Below are 14,832 nucleotides of genomic sequence, written 5' to 3'. Positions count from 1 at the left end.
CCCTAACCACGGGTGGGCCCTGCTGGGTGTAGGAACTCCTCCCCTCCCCCAACCACCCTTCAGGGGTGCCGGTCCTGTAGATCTGGGCTTTACTTTTGCTCCCCCTTCCTTCCCTCCCACTCCCTCAGGACCCGTGCAGTTGGAGGGGGTGTAGGTGGGCAGAGGGTCAGGCCTGGGATCTCAGCAGCCTCCCAGGAGCTCAAGTGGGCAGGGGAAGCCTGGCCACACTCCCTTCTGATCCTCTGTCCTCCCAGTAGTCCCCCAATTTCCCCCTTCGAGCATGGGATCCCTTTCCCTCCCCCAGTTGCCCCTCAGGGGCGCCAGTCCCATCCCGCCTCCACTTCTCCTCCCCCCCTCACTCCCCTGCATGCCACATATCCTACCTGGTTGCTGGGGGTTCATCCAGTCCCCTTAGGTGTCTGTGGTCCCCCACCGGTGCCAGGTAGTTGCCCTAGCTGTTCAGAGGTGCGAATTCCGTGTCCTTCTAGTCCACCATCTTGACTCTGCCTCCTCTTAATGATATTTAATTTAAGCTAATGTGAGATTTATTTTGAATTCCTTGGAGAGCACACTGTGTAGGCAAGGAGATGGGTGGAGGAAGGAGGTCCTGCAGGGAAGGATGTCAGTGCTAATTCATACCGAGCAAGTGGAAACCAGGGCTGCATCACTAATGCAGATAGTTGGCAGGAGACAGCACACCCTTGGGGAATTTTGGGACGAGGTTGGGTGGATGTTCTGCACCAATAGCATTTAGAAGACTTGGTCAACAGAAGTGAGACTTAGTTTTACTTGAAATCAAGTACAGAATGCTGGAAGATCAACCCTGCCTTTTGAGGGGATCTGGATGAGGAAAAGAAAGCTTGGGTGAGCAGTTCCTGGGAATTTATAAATCCTCAGCTGTGAAAAGTGAAGAGAACATAGAAGAAGGAGACCTGGAGGACTCCATGTGTGGCAAAGCCAGATTATTTCAGCAGAAAACTCAGCGGTAACACTGAGGCTGGCAGAGTAATAAAGGCAGACTCAGGGAGGCTGGGGCTGGCTCCAGCACTGGGCAGAGGGGTACCACATTTACTTTGGAGATTCCATTCACTCAGCTACCTTTTATTGAATACACACTGTTAGTTATGCTATCCTGGGTAGGAGGGGGGAACCCCACCTTATAAAAAATTTTCATTTTTAATCAGAAAATATTTTTGAAATTCATAGGGGAAAATGTCTACCCCATCCATGTTTTACCATATTCCCACACTCCCCCTCACATATTTCACATCTTTAAGCAAAGTATGAAGTTAATATTATCGAGAGTGGGTTGTGGGCTTGGAGTCTATTAGGAAATAGATGATAATACCCTGGGGTTTTATGAAGAATGAATGAATGTAACATTAAGATTTGTTGAGAGAAGTGTGGTCAACATCTATGGAGGTTGCAAATCCATATTTCAACTATTGTTCTTCCTCATAGCAAAGTTGCTGGGAACTCTGGCACGTACCTAACAAATGAGCTGATATAATTTAAGACTGGGCCTCAGTACAGTCACTCACAGCTCTTGCCCGGGTATGGTTATTTTACATCTCCATGGGCCTGTCTTATCACTGCCTCTTGAATCTCCACAACATATTCCTCATTCTTGTTTCCTGCTTCTCCAACCAACAGCTATTTTCAGACATAGTTCATGAAACTAAGTGTATTAGTCTGCTGGTGTTGCCATACAGAATACCACAAAATAGGTATTTAACAATAGAAATTTATTTTCTCATAGTTTTGGAGGCTGGAAGTCCAAGATCAGGATACTTGAAGTTTTGGTTTCTCCCGAGGCTTCTCTCTTTTGCTTGCAACTGGCTGTTTTCTCACTGTATTTTTTTTTTTTTTTTAGCTGCATGGCCCAGCATGTGGTATCTGAGTTCCCCAGCCAGGGGACCCATGCCCCCTGCAGTGGAAGCTTGGAGTCCTAACCACTGGACTGCCAGGGAGTTCCCTCGCTGTGTCTTCACATGGCCTTTTTTCTGTGCACCAGCAACCCTGGTATCTCTCCCTCTTCTTATAAAAACAAGGACACCAATCCTATTGGATTAGGACCCCACCCTTATGCCCTTATGACCTAGTTTAACCTTAATTACCTCCTTAAAGACCCTGTCTCCAGATTTGGTCACATTAGGGTTTAGGCCTTAAACCCATGAATTTGAAGAGGATACAGTTCAGTCCCTAACACTAAGCATGGTTAGTAGTCTCTGCTGGTCCCTAAGCATGCTTAGTAGTCTCTGCTGGGGTCAGGTGGAGACCTGCCCACATGCAGAAGAAAAGCCTCATTGGCAGGACAGGCCCCAGAGAGCAGATGAAGTAGCAGCTGTATCTATAGTGGCTGCGTGTGTGGCTCAGATGTAACAGAGGCTGAAGGAAAGACCCTTGATTAATGGGGATCTCACTTCTCCACTAGCCTATTTCTAGACACAACACTGAACTCAAGTCCATAAAATTGAGTTAATCGTGCTTCTCAGTTCATGGCACATTATCCTCATTAGTTGAGGCTCTTGATTTATTATTTTTTCTCACTTCATCTATTCCTATTACCACTTCCACATTCCTTTCTCCCCATGGCTATCATCTCTAATGCATTTAACATAGTTTCTTAGACATGTATATATTTTTGAAATACATAGTGTTTTGTATATTTTTAAATTGTGAAACTGTAAACACCACTTTTGCTAATAACAAAGAGACACAGTGCTGAGAAACTTTGCTCCCTAAAATCACAGATTGTTAGAAACTTTTCTATTTGAAATCTTATCAGTCAGACTGAAACATTCCACGTTTGCCTGGAGAATCTAAGTCATTCTGACATGAGAAGCAGCCAGGTATACACCTTCAGATAAGGGGTTTCTGGACACAACAGTCTATGTTTATCTTAACTGAGTAGTTTCCAAGAAAACAGGACCCTGAGTCTGCTTGTTGGCCCAGGGCTGATGTTAACCCCTTTACATACAGTCTTGCTTTAATCTGAGCCTCTCAAAACATCACTTCATTTAAACTCTACCTAACCTCTACCTTTCTCCAATATCCTATCATAACTTGTCCTTTCCTGTGTTTGGTGGGACACTCACGTCTCCTCTGGTGAACGGTCTCCCTTGTTGCCGCAGGTTAATAAACTTGGCTTTGTTGGGCTACAGATTTGTCCCTGATAGTCTTGATCAGATAGGCTTAATAAAAATATACATGCATGGTATGACTAAAGATCTCATTCTTTTTTCTTATGAAAATCCACACTAGTTTTTCAAAGAGATCTATCCATGTTGTTATGTGTAAATCTAATTCATTATTTCCAATGGCTGAATAGAATTTCATCTTAAAAACACATCCATATGCCACATGCCATATTATTTTTATCCATCCTCCTAGTGTAGACACCCCAGTTGCCTTCCATTCCTTTGTACTACAACAATGCATTTCCTCTTGCATTTTCTTTTATGGCCCTGCTTGAGGATTTTCTGGGATATGTACCTGAAGTAGTATTGCCAAGTTCTAAGGTGTACTGCCAGAATAGTCGCTCCAATTTACATACTTGCCAGCACTTGGTATTATTGTCTACTTTCAAATATTTTCCAGTTTGATAAGTATAAAGTAGTATTCCATTTTGTTTTTTTGGTTTTTTTTTGTGGTATGCGGGCCTCTCACTGTTGTGACCTCTACCTCTGCGGAGCACAGGCTCCGGATGCGCAGGCCCAGCGGCCATGGCTCACGGGCCCAGCCGCTCCGCGGCATGTGGGATCTTCCCAGACCGGGGCACGAACCTACGTCCCCTGCATTGGCAGGCGGACCCCCAACCACTGCGCCACCAGGGAAGCCCAGTATTCCATTTTTGTTCTGATTTGTATTTCTTTAAGTACAAGTAAAGTCAAGCATCTTTTCTATGTTGGTATCCTATTTATTATGCTTCCATGAGTTGACTATTACTATCCTCGCTCCTTTATAAAAAACCCTGGGCTTTCTGTCTTTACATTTACAAATAAAGCATAAGAGCTAGTCTTTGCCTTGTTATAATTTAAAATTAAGCAGAAGTTAGAGAACAGTGGAATGCTGTACTATGTGATAATCCCTTGAAATTAGAACTATCATGGGTTGATGTTTTTAGAGGCAGTGGGAGAGATTTGGAAGCATAGGAAAGAGGTAAGTGATGGAGGAGAGACACACTCTATACTGTGGTAGGTAGCATGGACAAATGCCAGAGGAAGAAAGGTAGGTGGTGGTTCCAGAAAAAGCAAGACGACCAGCTTCAGTGGAGGGTATGGTTGGGATAGTGGTAATTAAATTTGGACAAATAAGATTTAATCACTAGGGGGGATTAATAGGTCCCTGAGCAGAGAAGTAGCATGGTCAAAAGTGGTTGCTATGGTTTGAATGTTAGTGTCCCTCACCTCTGCCTCTCCCCCTCCCCAGCAACTTTATGTATTGATATCCTAACCGCAAAGATGATAGTATTAGGAGGTGGGGCCTTTGGGAGGTGTTCTGCCCTCATGAATAGGATTAGTGCCTTCATAAAACAGGCTCCAGAGAGACCCCTGGCCCCTTCCACCATGTGAGGTCACAGTGAGAAGGAGCTTGCTATGAACCATGCTGGGCCATGATCCTGGACTTCCCAGCCTGCAGAACTGTGAGAAGTAAATTTCTGTTGTTTATAACATACCCAATCTGTGGTATTCTTGTTATAGCAGCCGGAATGGACTAAGTTGTATTTTATAAAGCTCTAATTTTACCCATGGCAAAAGAATTGAGAAAGGTAGACAAGTGATTAGAGTTGATAGTTGGTAAAAAGTGATTATCTATTTGAATTGAACAGAAAATATGAACTGAGTTGTTAGTATTGAAGTTGAAAAAGAAAAGACAATTAGAAAGATTTAAGAAAGAAAAAGGATTTGGTGACACTAAGCAAAGGAGGAGTTACTAATTATTCTTAGATTTGAGTCTGAGAGACTGGGAGAATGAAGATATCTAAAAAAGGATAGTTTGGGAGGGGAAATAAATGACAGGGGAAGAACATAGAATGTAAGGAGAGAACATATGATTCACAAGTTCAGGACTTTTCTCCTTTGTTTTTTTTTTCCTAGTATCGGACTTTTTTCAGTCTCTATTTTTACCTTTTCTTTCTGGCTCTTCTAATCACTCTTGATAAACTCCCATTTATAAAGTAAACACTATTTAACAGTTTCTCTCCATTCCCTTAAATCCTGAAAAACACCACCCAACCTCTTGTAAAAGTTGTCATGTTTCTGTGATACTTGAACACTATATTAAAAAATGGTGAGTACCAAATGATACATTTTATTCTAGTGATTAATTTTACATGGTTTGCTGAATGCATCTATGTTGTAGGCTTTTTGGCTAATATAATTTGTTAAAACACTCTGCAAAGTGCTGTTACAATGACCATCTTCTGGGACTTGGAAATAGCCTTATTATACAGAATTTAATATTAGACCCTAAGGGCATTTATTAGAATGGAATTCTATATGTATTATTACTTCTGACAGCAGCCTGGCTCTTTTAGCCTCTTCACAGCTTGAGACTTTGGTAATTATGCTAATGTTAGCTGATTCATGAGGACAACTTCCTAAAGTGCACTTAATTAACTCGGAGATTTTGTAAACAGCTGTACATGTAGTTTCTGCAAATTGCAGGGATATGTCAATCTGACATGTGTACAGTCTGCCTTTCTAACCTTGTTACTTTTTACTAAAGCTGAAAACAAGAAGCTCAAATCTGACGTCTTCTGAAGTAAATGCTTGCAAAAGTTTCTGAGAAATGTCACTTTAGCCTCCATGAAGACGGGGACAATCTGATTCCTCCTGTTTGAGTCTGTTGAGCCAGATGAGCCTTTTAAGTTGATATGAGGGAAAATATTAAAGTTTGTTTCTTTAGCAAAGGGTACAGTTTTTCCAACATGTTGCTGCAATGTGATTTTGCTTGTGGGTTTGTTAGTAATGCTGACCAGCAGTGCTTTTCAGGGGAGTCCTCTGCAAGTTGGGTTTTACATCCATCGGCTCCCTTGTTTGCTTCCCTTCAGTCCCAGCTGCTGGGTTGATTTGATACTTGACTGACTCATCACCCTGCCTTGAATGAAAATCACCCAACTTTTGACATTTTATTAAAATCTCGTACTCCCAAAGTAAGAGACAAATTCATATACATGGAACATTTAACCAAGACTAACAGTGCGATGCAAGACTTTAACACACACACACAATCACACACACACACTCACAAAATTAAGAGAAAAAGTTAGTGAATCATTTCAGAGCCAAGACCAACCTAATCAAAATGGAGAGAAGAAACATCATCAAGAAAGAACGGGAAGAAAAATAACCTACTATATGCAATTAGGAGAAATACCAATTGCGCAAAGCTAATGACAACGGAGAATAGGGATTTTTTTAAAAAAATAATCTTCTTATTGCCAATGCAGAAGATCACACTCTCTAGGATAAATCCTAGAAACTAAGCTAGGGATTTGCCTATGGTTTCTCAAGGGTCCCGGCACGGTCTTTTCCTCTCATTAGTTTAAGCTACCATCCTGACTACAATCTCTTTGGGAACTAACTAGATTGTATCTAAAGATAATCAAACATTTATGGCTTAGCCTTTTCTTTGACTTCAATCATCAGAACCTCTTCCCCAGCCTCCGCAGAAGGAGCCATGCTGATGATGAGTGATTGACGGGTAGTTCCTCCGGGTAAAACTGCCCTTCTAATTGACTGGTGCGCTTCCTCTGCTGTAATAGAACTTGTTGGACATTTGAATGTCTCAAGTGGTTTCTCTGCTGGCTGTCTTCCTTTATCTTTATATTTTTTTCCTTTATGCTCTTCTCCTTCAGAGTTTTCACTTTTTTTCTAGAAGCAACAGTTATTGAAAAGAATTGGTATTGAAATCATAATCAAGGACATTGGAGTCTTTTGATTAATATGCAATAGCTAAGGATCACCACTAAGACAAAGACTGTCTGAATTAAGTTAATAAGGGAATCATGTCTGCCATTGACTATCATTTAACTAAGTTTTCTGATGTGCTGGAGAATGGGGCTGAGCTATCATATTTGAATTCGGTGTTAGTCTACGTCGCGTTTTTGTCCCTGCCAAGGAATTCACTTCCTATTGACCCTCATGGTCTCTGAATTATTAGACTTAGTGCTCAGGACTCTTTGCTTTTTAAATATTTACTTATTTTATGAAGATGAAATTTTAAATATTTATCTTTTAGTAAAAAAGTATTAACCAAATACCATATAAATACTCTAGAATCTCTGGTATTCCTCCTGCATAAGTTCATGGGAGAACTTCAGGGAGAAATTCATATCTCTTTCCTAGTACAGTCTTCTCCATTTGTCCCGTGGGCGTTTGATATGGCTTTAGAACCCATTATATTTAGTGTCATCTGTAGAAATTTCATAGTAAAAAATATACTATGCTCTTTACTGGTGATGCTTGAGATCAGTTTGAGAGAAGCTTGTACCGGGTATGAATGTGTACATAAAAGTTGAGAGCCTTACTTAACATACTGACTTACATAGTTCTTTAACCCCATAAGCCTTTTACACAAAGTATTATTTCTGTGCCGATTAAATAAGGCATTTGGTATACACTGATTTTCATCGCAGTGTTGTGTGTATGGCAAAGGATGAGGCAAGTTTTAGTCTCTTGAGTGTGACTGACTTTTATAATATTTGCTTTACCAATTTCCTGAAAGAACCACAGCCTCCCATTTCCTACAGTTTTAGAGATAGCATAAGGACTAGATTCAGAAAACCTGAATTCCTGCTGTTTTTCAGTATCTGCCCTCATAAGCTTATCATGAGAATCAAAGATATATGAAAAAAAAAGAGAAAAGCAATAACATTTGAGTTTCTTGACATTTCTAGGAATTGGGAGACAGCTTAGTGTAGGTGTGGAAGTCTGAATACCCGAGTAATAGCTTTTGCTCTGTCATTGATTGTGATCTTATCCAAATACATTGATCTGGATCTTAGTTTCTTCATCTATAATATAAAAGCTTGGATGCAATCTATGTGGTTATTTCTGACTTTACATTAGTGATAGTAATTGAATGAATATTAGTGAAAATGTTTATTGTCTTACTGGTAAAATGTCATATATTTATAGGTATATATGTATGTCTATACATATACAGTTGATCCTCATTATTCATGGTAGTTTTGTCCTGTAAAGCTGCCACAAACACTGTTAGCAAACCCTGACCTATCTCTCCTAGGGGTAATGCAGGTTTAGGTTCCTATAAGCCTCTGGCTACAAAATTTTTGTCAGCTGCTCAATACATAGCCTTGTTTTATGTGCATTTCTGTTTAGAGACACCTTATTTAATATATATTGTTTATTCATTACACTGAACTCACAGCCAACAGTACTATGACTCATGCCTGAATGAACCTTATCTAACACACGTTTCTCTGTAAGGCACATCAGAGCATTTTTGTGCTTAGGAACACTAGGTGGTGCTTTGGCGATATGCTTGGGGGCCATTTTCTTTTAATTAATTAATTTATTTGTTTTTAATTTTGGCCGTGTTGGGTCTTTGTTGCTGCATGGGCTTTCTCTAATGGCAGCGAGCGGGGGCAACTCTTTGTTGTGGTGTGCGGGCTTCTCATTGGGGTGGCTTCTCTTGTTGCGGAGCACTGGCTCTAGGTGTGCAGGCTCAGTAGTTGTGGCTCACAGGCTCTAGAGTGCAGGCTCAGTAGTTGTGGCGCACGGGCTTAGTTGCTCCGCGGCATGTGGGATCTTCCCGGACCAGGGCTCGAACCCGTGTCCCCTGCAATGGCAGGTGGATTCTTAGCCACTGCGCTACCAGGGAAGCCCCATGGGGGCCATTTTTAACAGTATTGTGGGGGGAGATGCACAAAAATGCAAAAAACATGGCAATAAATAGACCATGAAAATGTCACTTGTTTACAGTGTGAGAGTTGAAACAAGAAGGCAGAGTGTCTCCTTGTTCAACCTCAACTGGGAACACGTGCCTCCAGCAACTTAAATTTTTTGCTGCTCTGCACATGTATGTCTGTGAATGACCTCCAAAATACCATAACTATTGATTTTGAGGTTACAAACACATTTTAGTGAGTAGGCAGATTCACAAACACAGAATCCACAAAAATGAGGGTCAACTGTATTTATGTATATATACATTAAAACTATCCATAATAAACCCGTGAGGATTAAATGTGATGTTATATGGGCATACAGTAAACTAATAATAAGTGCTATATTAATTATTTGCATTAGATGAACCCAGATTATCCCAGTGTCTGAGATGGAATTAAAGTAGGAGCTTGTCTGGTCTTTAGTCCAGTGGTCTCTGTTACAGCCCTCCTTTCCCTCTGCCTTATTACCAGAACGGTTTGTTCTCTCTTCAGTGCGAGTAGTTTTGCAAGACATGCTTTTCCTGAGCCTTCCAGGAGAGCTTTAAACTTTTTGGGTGTCTCTTGTTTTGGTGGGAAGAGAAACGCAAGTCCTTTATTTGGACAAGTTGTCTCTGTGCCTGGAGCCTTGTTCTTTAGAAGCACTCTGTGGACAAGACAGAAAGGCCATTTCAGATAGCACTGTGAGAGTTATGGAAAAACTTACCAGAAATACTATCATTTCTCCTAATCCGTGAAGTTTTCAATGTATAACTGCACAAACAGTTGTTTGTTAAGTGTATCTCATGGATAAAGTTGATTGTACCCACCATAACACAGTTCTCATCTTAGATTTTATGAAGTAAAACCAACTCCTCTCTAATGGGGTTTTAAAGGTTATACCTGGCTTTCTTCATGAGGAGCTTTTCAGAATCTGGATAATGCACTAGAATTTCTTGGAGGGTCCTTTTGTCCAGAGTTAAAAGATTGGCAAAGCCATGGGCCACCACGTTGGCAGTTCTACGGTTTCCTCCTCTTGCTGCTAGAAGGCTGTAAGAGAGAAAAATGAATCTTTGCCACCAGTTTCAATCTTCCTCCACCAAAATCTTAAAAAAAAAAAAAATCAAATATTAGAACCATTTATACTGCTTCAGAGATCATTCCCTGGATGAGTGTGCAGAGAGAGTCAAGATGTGGTGGCAAATAGAAGTGGCAACAGATTTCAATGCATTTTGCATCTAACTCCTACCTCAAATCAAGGCCTTGTAGCCATCAGAGCCCTGGGAGATTCTTCTTCCCAGATTCCAGAAGTGCAGACTCTCTTTGGACTGGGTATCCTCCATTTGCTCTTTCAGACTAACTTTTCATCCTTCCCGATCCTCTTTGCATTCCAGGAAGCTGACCTCTGTGGGCTTGCTCTCTGATTTTCATTTGGATTCAGCCAATGGGAAATACCAGTAAGAAGTCAGAAAGCAGGAAGAGAGTGGGGTTGGCACGTTTCTTCCCCCATTCTTCCCTGCCAGGCCTTAGGTTAGCAATGGCTGCAGTTTCTACCAAAATCCACAGCTCCTGGCCATCTCCTGGAAGTACAACTCCCACAGATTTCTTTCTGGGCTCTGGTAATGTGCCCTGCCCTTGTCCCCTTGAGGCCTGGCTGTGGAAACAGCTCCCTTGTAGCTAGCTTTGAGATGTATCACCATCTCTTGTTGGGTAGTCTTAGATTTTCCTTCTAATTTCCTTTGATTGGCTTCTGTCAGTGATCCCTTTATTAAAGTCTTCTTAGTTAACTTACTTAAGTGTACCTTCAGTTTTTTGTCTGGACTCTGACAGATCAAGCTCTGACATCAAATCTTAATGATACCCTGGTTACATTAGGTGAATTTAATCTCTTCCTATACATAACTCCCAGATCAAATTGTTTCTCAGTATCATAAATTGCCCTGTAGTATAGTCATTCTCATACAACTTCCCACTTGGAATGTCAGAGAATTCTGGACTTTGTATCTCTCAGGGACATAGCTGGGGCATTTTGTGTTTGGGAAGTAACCAATAAATAGTTATAAAATAAATGAACACTAGAGTGAATAAAACAAATGAATATAACTTCTGTCATTCACCAATAATCTGGAAAATAAGAGTTGGTCTTTGAAAGCAAGACAAGAAAAAACACGTTTCAAATGTTTAAAAAAAACACTATAGGCTCTGCAGTGAGATGGTAATACGAGATTCAGTCTCTCAGAGTCAACCATTTAGAAATGGAGAAAGAAGGCTCACATTAATAAAAACAATCTCCAGAGGTGGAAGGGACCGAGAAAGCGTTCTGGCAATAGGAATGTTCACGTTTTCACAGCCCTGCCTTTGGGGGCAATGAGATGTGAGAAGCTGCATGAGTGCTGTGCCTGAAGATTGATATCAGACCATGTGTATTTCTCCAGCCGTTGTTGCAGAAAAGGGAACATTTTCGCTGGCTGTTAATCATTAAAAAACTAAAAAACTAACATAAGGTTTCAGCTCTGACATGTAAAGAGCTTGGAAGTTGTCACTCCTGTCCTTACAACACGAAAAAGTTGAACAAACTGAAAACCAATGACTTTTCTCAGAACTGTCAAAGAACTGAAGTTGCAGGGTCAACTCCCGTCCAAATCTGGGGAGACAGGTGAATACAGAAAGCCACAGCCAAACCTGCTTACCTGGAACAGAAGCCCTTGGAGCTGTAACTGGTAGGAATACCTAAATGGTAATTTCGACAAATTGCTGTACGTTGAGAGTGAACTATCAAGAGAGGGAGAAACTCTGAGGGCCACAATTATGGGGAAATTGATACTTTTATAGGTTTTACCTTGAGAAACTTCAGCAGATTCTCACAGTTGAGAGCCGAGAAAGATCTGCTTGTTGCTCTGGCAGTAGAAGGGGATAATTAATCATTGTAAAATACACCCAGAATATATTTGTTCTCCATTACAAAGGTCTACTATCCAGGGGAAAAGATTACCAGAGTCTTATCCTAGCTGGACGAAGGGCATTTCTCTCATCCCAGGCACCTCTGGCCTTCCTGCCTAAGGGGATAAGAAACACCTGTGAAGATCGCACCCCAGGGACATAGATCCATTAAAAGACTTAGATTTAATCATAAAGTTAGAGCTTTCCCCCATACCTGAGCACTATACCAAAGGGGCTTCTGTATGGTAACATTGGGTTATAACTGCAAAATGCAGACTTTCTCTGAAGAGCAGTACTGAGGGAAGGCCAAAGTCAACAGAGGAGATAGAAACAAAGTCACTAGAGAAATTTAGAAGCTCTAGCACCTACAGCTACAGCAAACATTAAACACAGCCCAACTCCTAGCCAGATTAATATAAAACCTCATTCTAAAGACCTGTTTACCTCAGTTCCTACTACCTATTACGTCATGTACAGCTTTCAACAAAAATTACAAAGTACACTAAAAAGCAAGTAAAATACAGCCTGAAGAGCTAAAGAAAGCATTAGAACCAGACTGAGATATGACACAGATGTTGGAATTATCAGACAGAGAATTTAAAATAACTATGATTAATATGTTAAAAGATCTATTGGAAAAAGTGGCATCATACAAGAACAGATAGGTAATGTAAGCAGAGAGATAGAAATTCTAAGACAGATTCAAATCGAAATGTTAGAAATAAAAAATACTATAACAGGGCTTCCCTGGTGGCACAGTGGTTGAGAGTCCGCCTACCGATGCAGGGGACACGGGTTCATGCCCCGGTCCGGGAAGATCCCACATGCCGCGGAGCGTCCTCATTCTAAAGACCTGTTTACCTCAGTTCCTACTACCTATTACGTCATGTACAGCTTTCAACAAAAATTACAAAGTACACTAAAAAGCAAGTAAAATACACAGCCTGAAGAGCTAAAGAAAGCATTAGAACCAGACTGAGATATGACACAGATGTTGGAATTATCAGACAGAGAATTTAAAATAACTATGATTAATATGTTAAAAGATCTATTGGAAAAAGTGGCATCATACAAGAACAGATAGGTAATGTAAGCAGAGAGATAGAAATTCTAAGACAGATTCAAATCGAAATGTTAGAAATAAAAAATACTATAACAGGGCTTCCCTGGTGGCACAGTGGTTGAGAGTCCGCCTGCCGATGCAGGGGACACGGGTTCATGCCCCGGTCCGGGAAGATCCCACATGCCGTGGAGCGGCTGGGCCCGGGAGCCATGGCCGCTGGGCCTGCATGTCTGGAGCCTGTGCTCCGCAACGGGAGAGGCCACAACAGTGAGAGGCCCGCGTACCTAAAAAAAAAAAAAAAAAAAAAAAAAAATACTATAACAGAAATGAATACTGACTTTAATGGGCTCATCAGTAGACTGGGCATGATGAAGAAAAGAATAGATGAGCTTGAAGATAGGTAGTAGAAAGTTCCCAAATTGAATGCAAAAAGAAAAAAAAGGAATGAAAAAAAAAGAAAACCAAAAATCCAACCAGAAAAGAACATCAAGAATCGCAGGATATTTTCAAAAGGTATTATATATATATGATATATACATAAACATACATTATTCTCTAGTATTAGAAGAACCAGCTGAAGTAATAATGGCCAAGAACTTTTCCAAATTAATGACAGACAACAAATCACAGATCCGGGAAGCTCAGAGAATACCAAGCAGAATAAATACTCCCCCACCCCCATTCCTAGGCACATCATATTCAAAGTGTAATAAACTAAAGACAAAGAAAATCTTGAAAAGAGCTGAGGGGGGAAAAAAGCCATACATATAAAGGAACAGGAATAAGACTTATAGTGGACTTTTCATCAGAAACACTGCAAATAAGAAGAGAATGGAGTGAAATACCAAGTGTTGAGAAAAACAAAATCACCAACCTAGAATCCTATGTATAGTGAAGTTATCCTTCAAAAGTGAAGGAGAGATGAAGATTTTCTCAGAAAACCAAACAACTGAGGGACTTTAACATTAGCAGACATACCCTTAAAGATATTGAGAGAAATTCTTCGGGAAGAAGGAAAATGATACAGATTAAAAATTTAGGTCTACATAAAGAGTGAAAGACATGGGAGAAGGAATAAGCAGAGGTAAAACAAAAGTCTTTTATTTTCCTTATTCTTAATTGATCTAAAATATGACTTTAAATAATAAAGTAACACTGCATTGGGTGATTGTAGCATATGGATAAGTGAAATGAATGATATCAGTGTCTTAAGGGTTGGTAGGGAAGGGCTGTTATAATGTTCCTGCACTATGTGTGAAATGGTATAGTGTTAATGTGAAGTTTAAAATGTGTATGGCAAACACTGAAGTTTTTTGAAAAGAATTATAATTGATAAACTAAGAGAAAAGAGAAAATGGAATCTCCTTTCCTGAGGTTCTCCCCAAGACAAGCTCTGCCTTCGACCTTTTTTTTAAGTAAGAGAAATAAATTTTACTCTGTCATTCATCCATCCATCCATCTATCTATCTATCCACCTATCTACCTACCTATCTTCTTGCCTATCTATCTATGAAATGGATGTTAATATTTGAAGGATAATGATTGGATGAGCCTATTTCATTCACATTCCTGTCGCCTTGGACATAGGGCAATCAGTAGTTAGGCAGGGCTGGATGGCACTGGGGAGCTTAATTTGGACCTGAGACTGTCTCTGTGTGTGTCAGACTATGAGAGCAGAACAGAAATAACATATTTAAATGTCAAGTTATTTTGAGATTTCTCAAGCTTTAATTAAACTTGCCTACAGGTTACACATTTGGAGTGCTTGATGAGTTTTTGAACGGAAGAAATAGTCTGTCTGCCAGATGGATTTTGCCCAAACTCTCAGCAGTGTTTAAAATAGCATCGTTTTTTTCCCTCCTGTCCACAAAATGCTTCTCCAGCATTCCACCAATGGAAAGTTTCACTCATTAAATAGCTTAGTAAGAAGATCCCT

At 40.5% G+C, this 14,832-nt stretch overlaps 1 protein-coding gene across 1 annotated transcript in view; it reads right to left on the bottom strand.

Annotated features, from left to right (window-relative positions):
• Positions 1–6,617: 6,617 nt before the first annotated feature.
• The window catches only part of CNGB3 (cyclic nucleotide gated channel subunit beta 3), a 142,799-nt gene continuing 134,584 nt past the window's right edge, over positions 6,618–14,832 (bottom strand). The window contains exons 16-18 of the mRNA XM_024761527.1: positions 9,797–9,943; positions 9,386–9,560; positions 6,618–6,878 (exon numbers count right to left, since the gene is read on the bottom strand). Of these exons, the coding sequence (XP_024617295.1) occupies positions 6,618–6,878; positions 9,386–9,560; positions 9,797–9,943 (583 nt within the window). The remainder of the gene's footprint in view (positions 6,879–9,385; positions 9,561–9,796; positions 9,944–14,832) is intronic.

The sequence above is a fragment of the Neophocaena asiaeorientalis genome, unplaced genomic scaffold, assembly GCF_003031525.2.
Source record: "Neophocaena asiaeorientalis asiaeorientalis breed wild unplaced genomic scaffold, Neophocaena_asiaeorientalis_V1.1 scaffold74, whole genome shotgun sequence".
NCBI classification, from domain to species: Eukaryota; Metazoa; Chordata; class Mammalia; order Artiodactyla; family Phocoenidae; genus Neophocaena; species Neophocaena asiaeorientalis.
The sequence above is the reverse complement of the archived record's forward strand: the minus strand, read 5'-3'. Positions and strand labels throughout refer to the sequence as shown.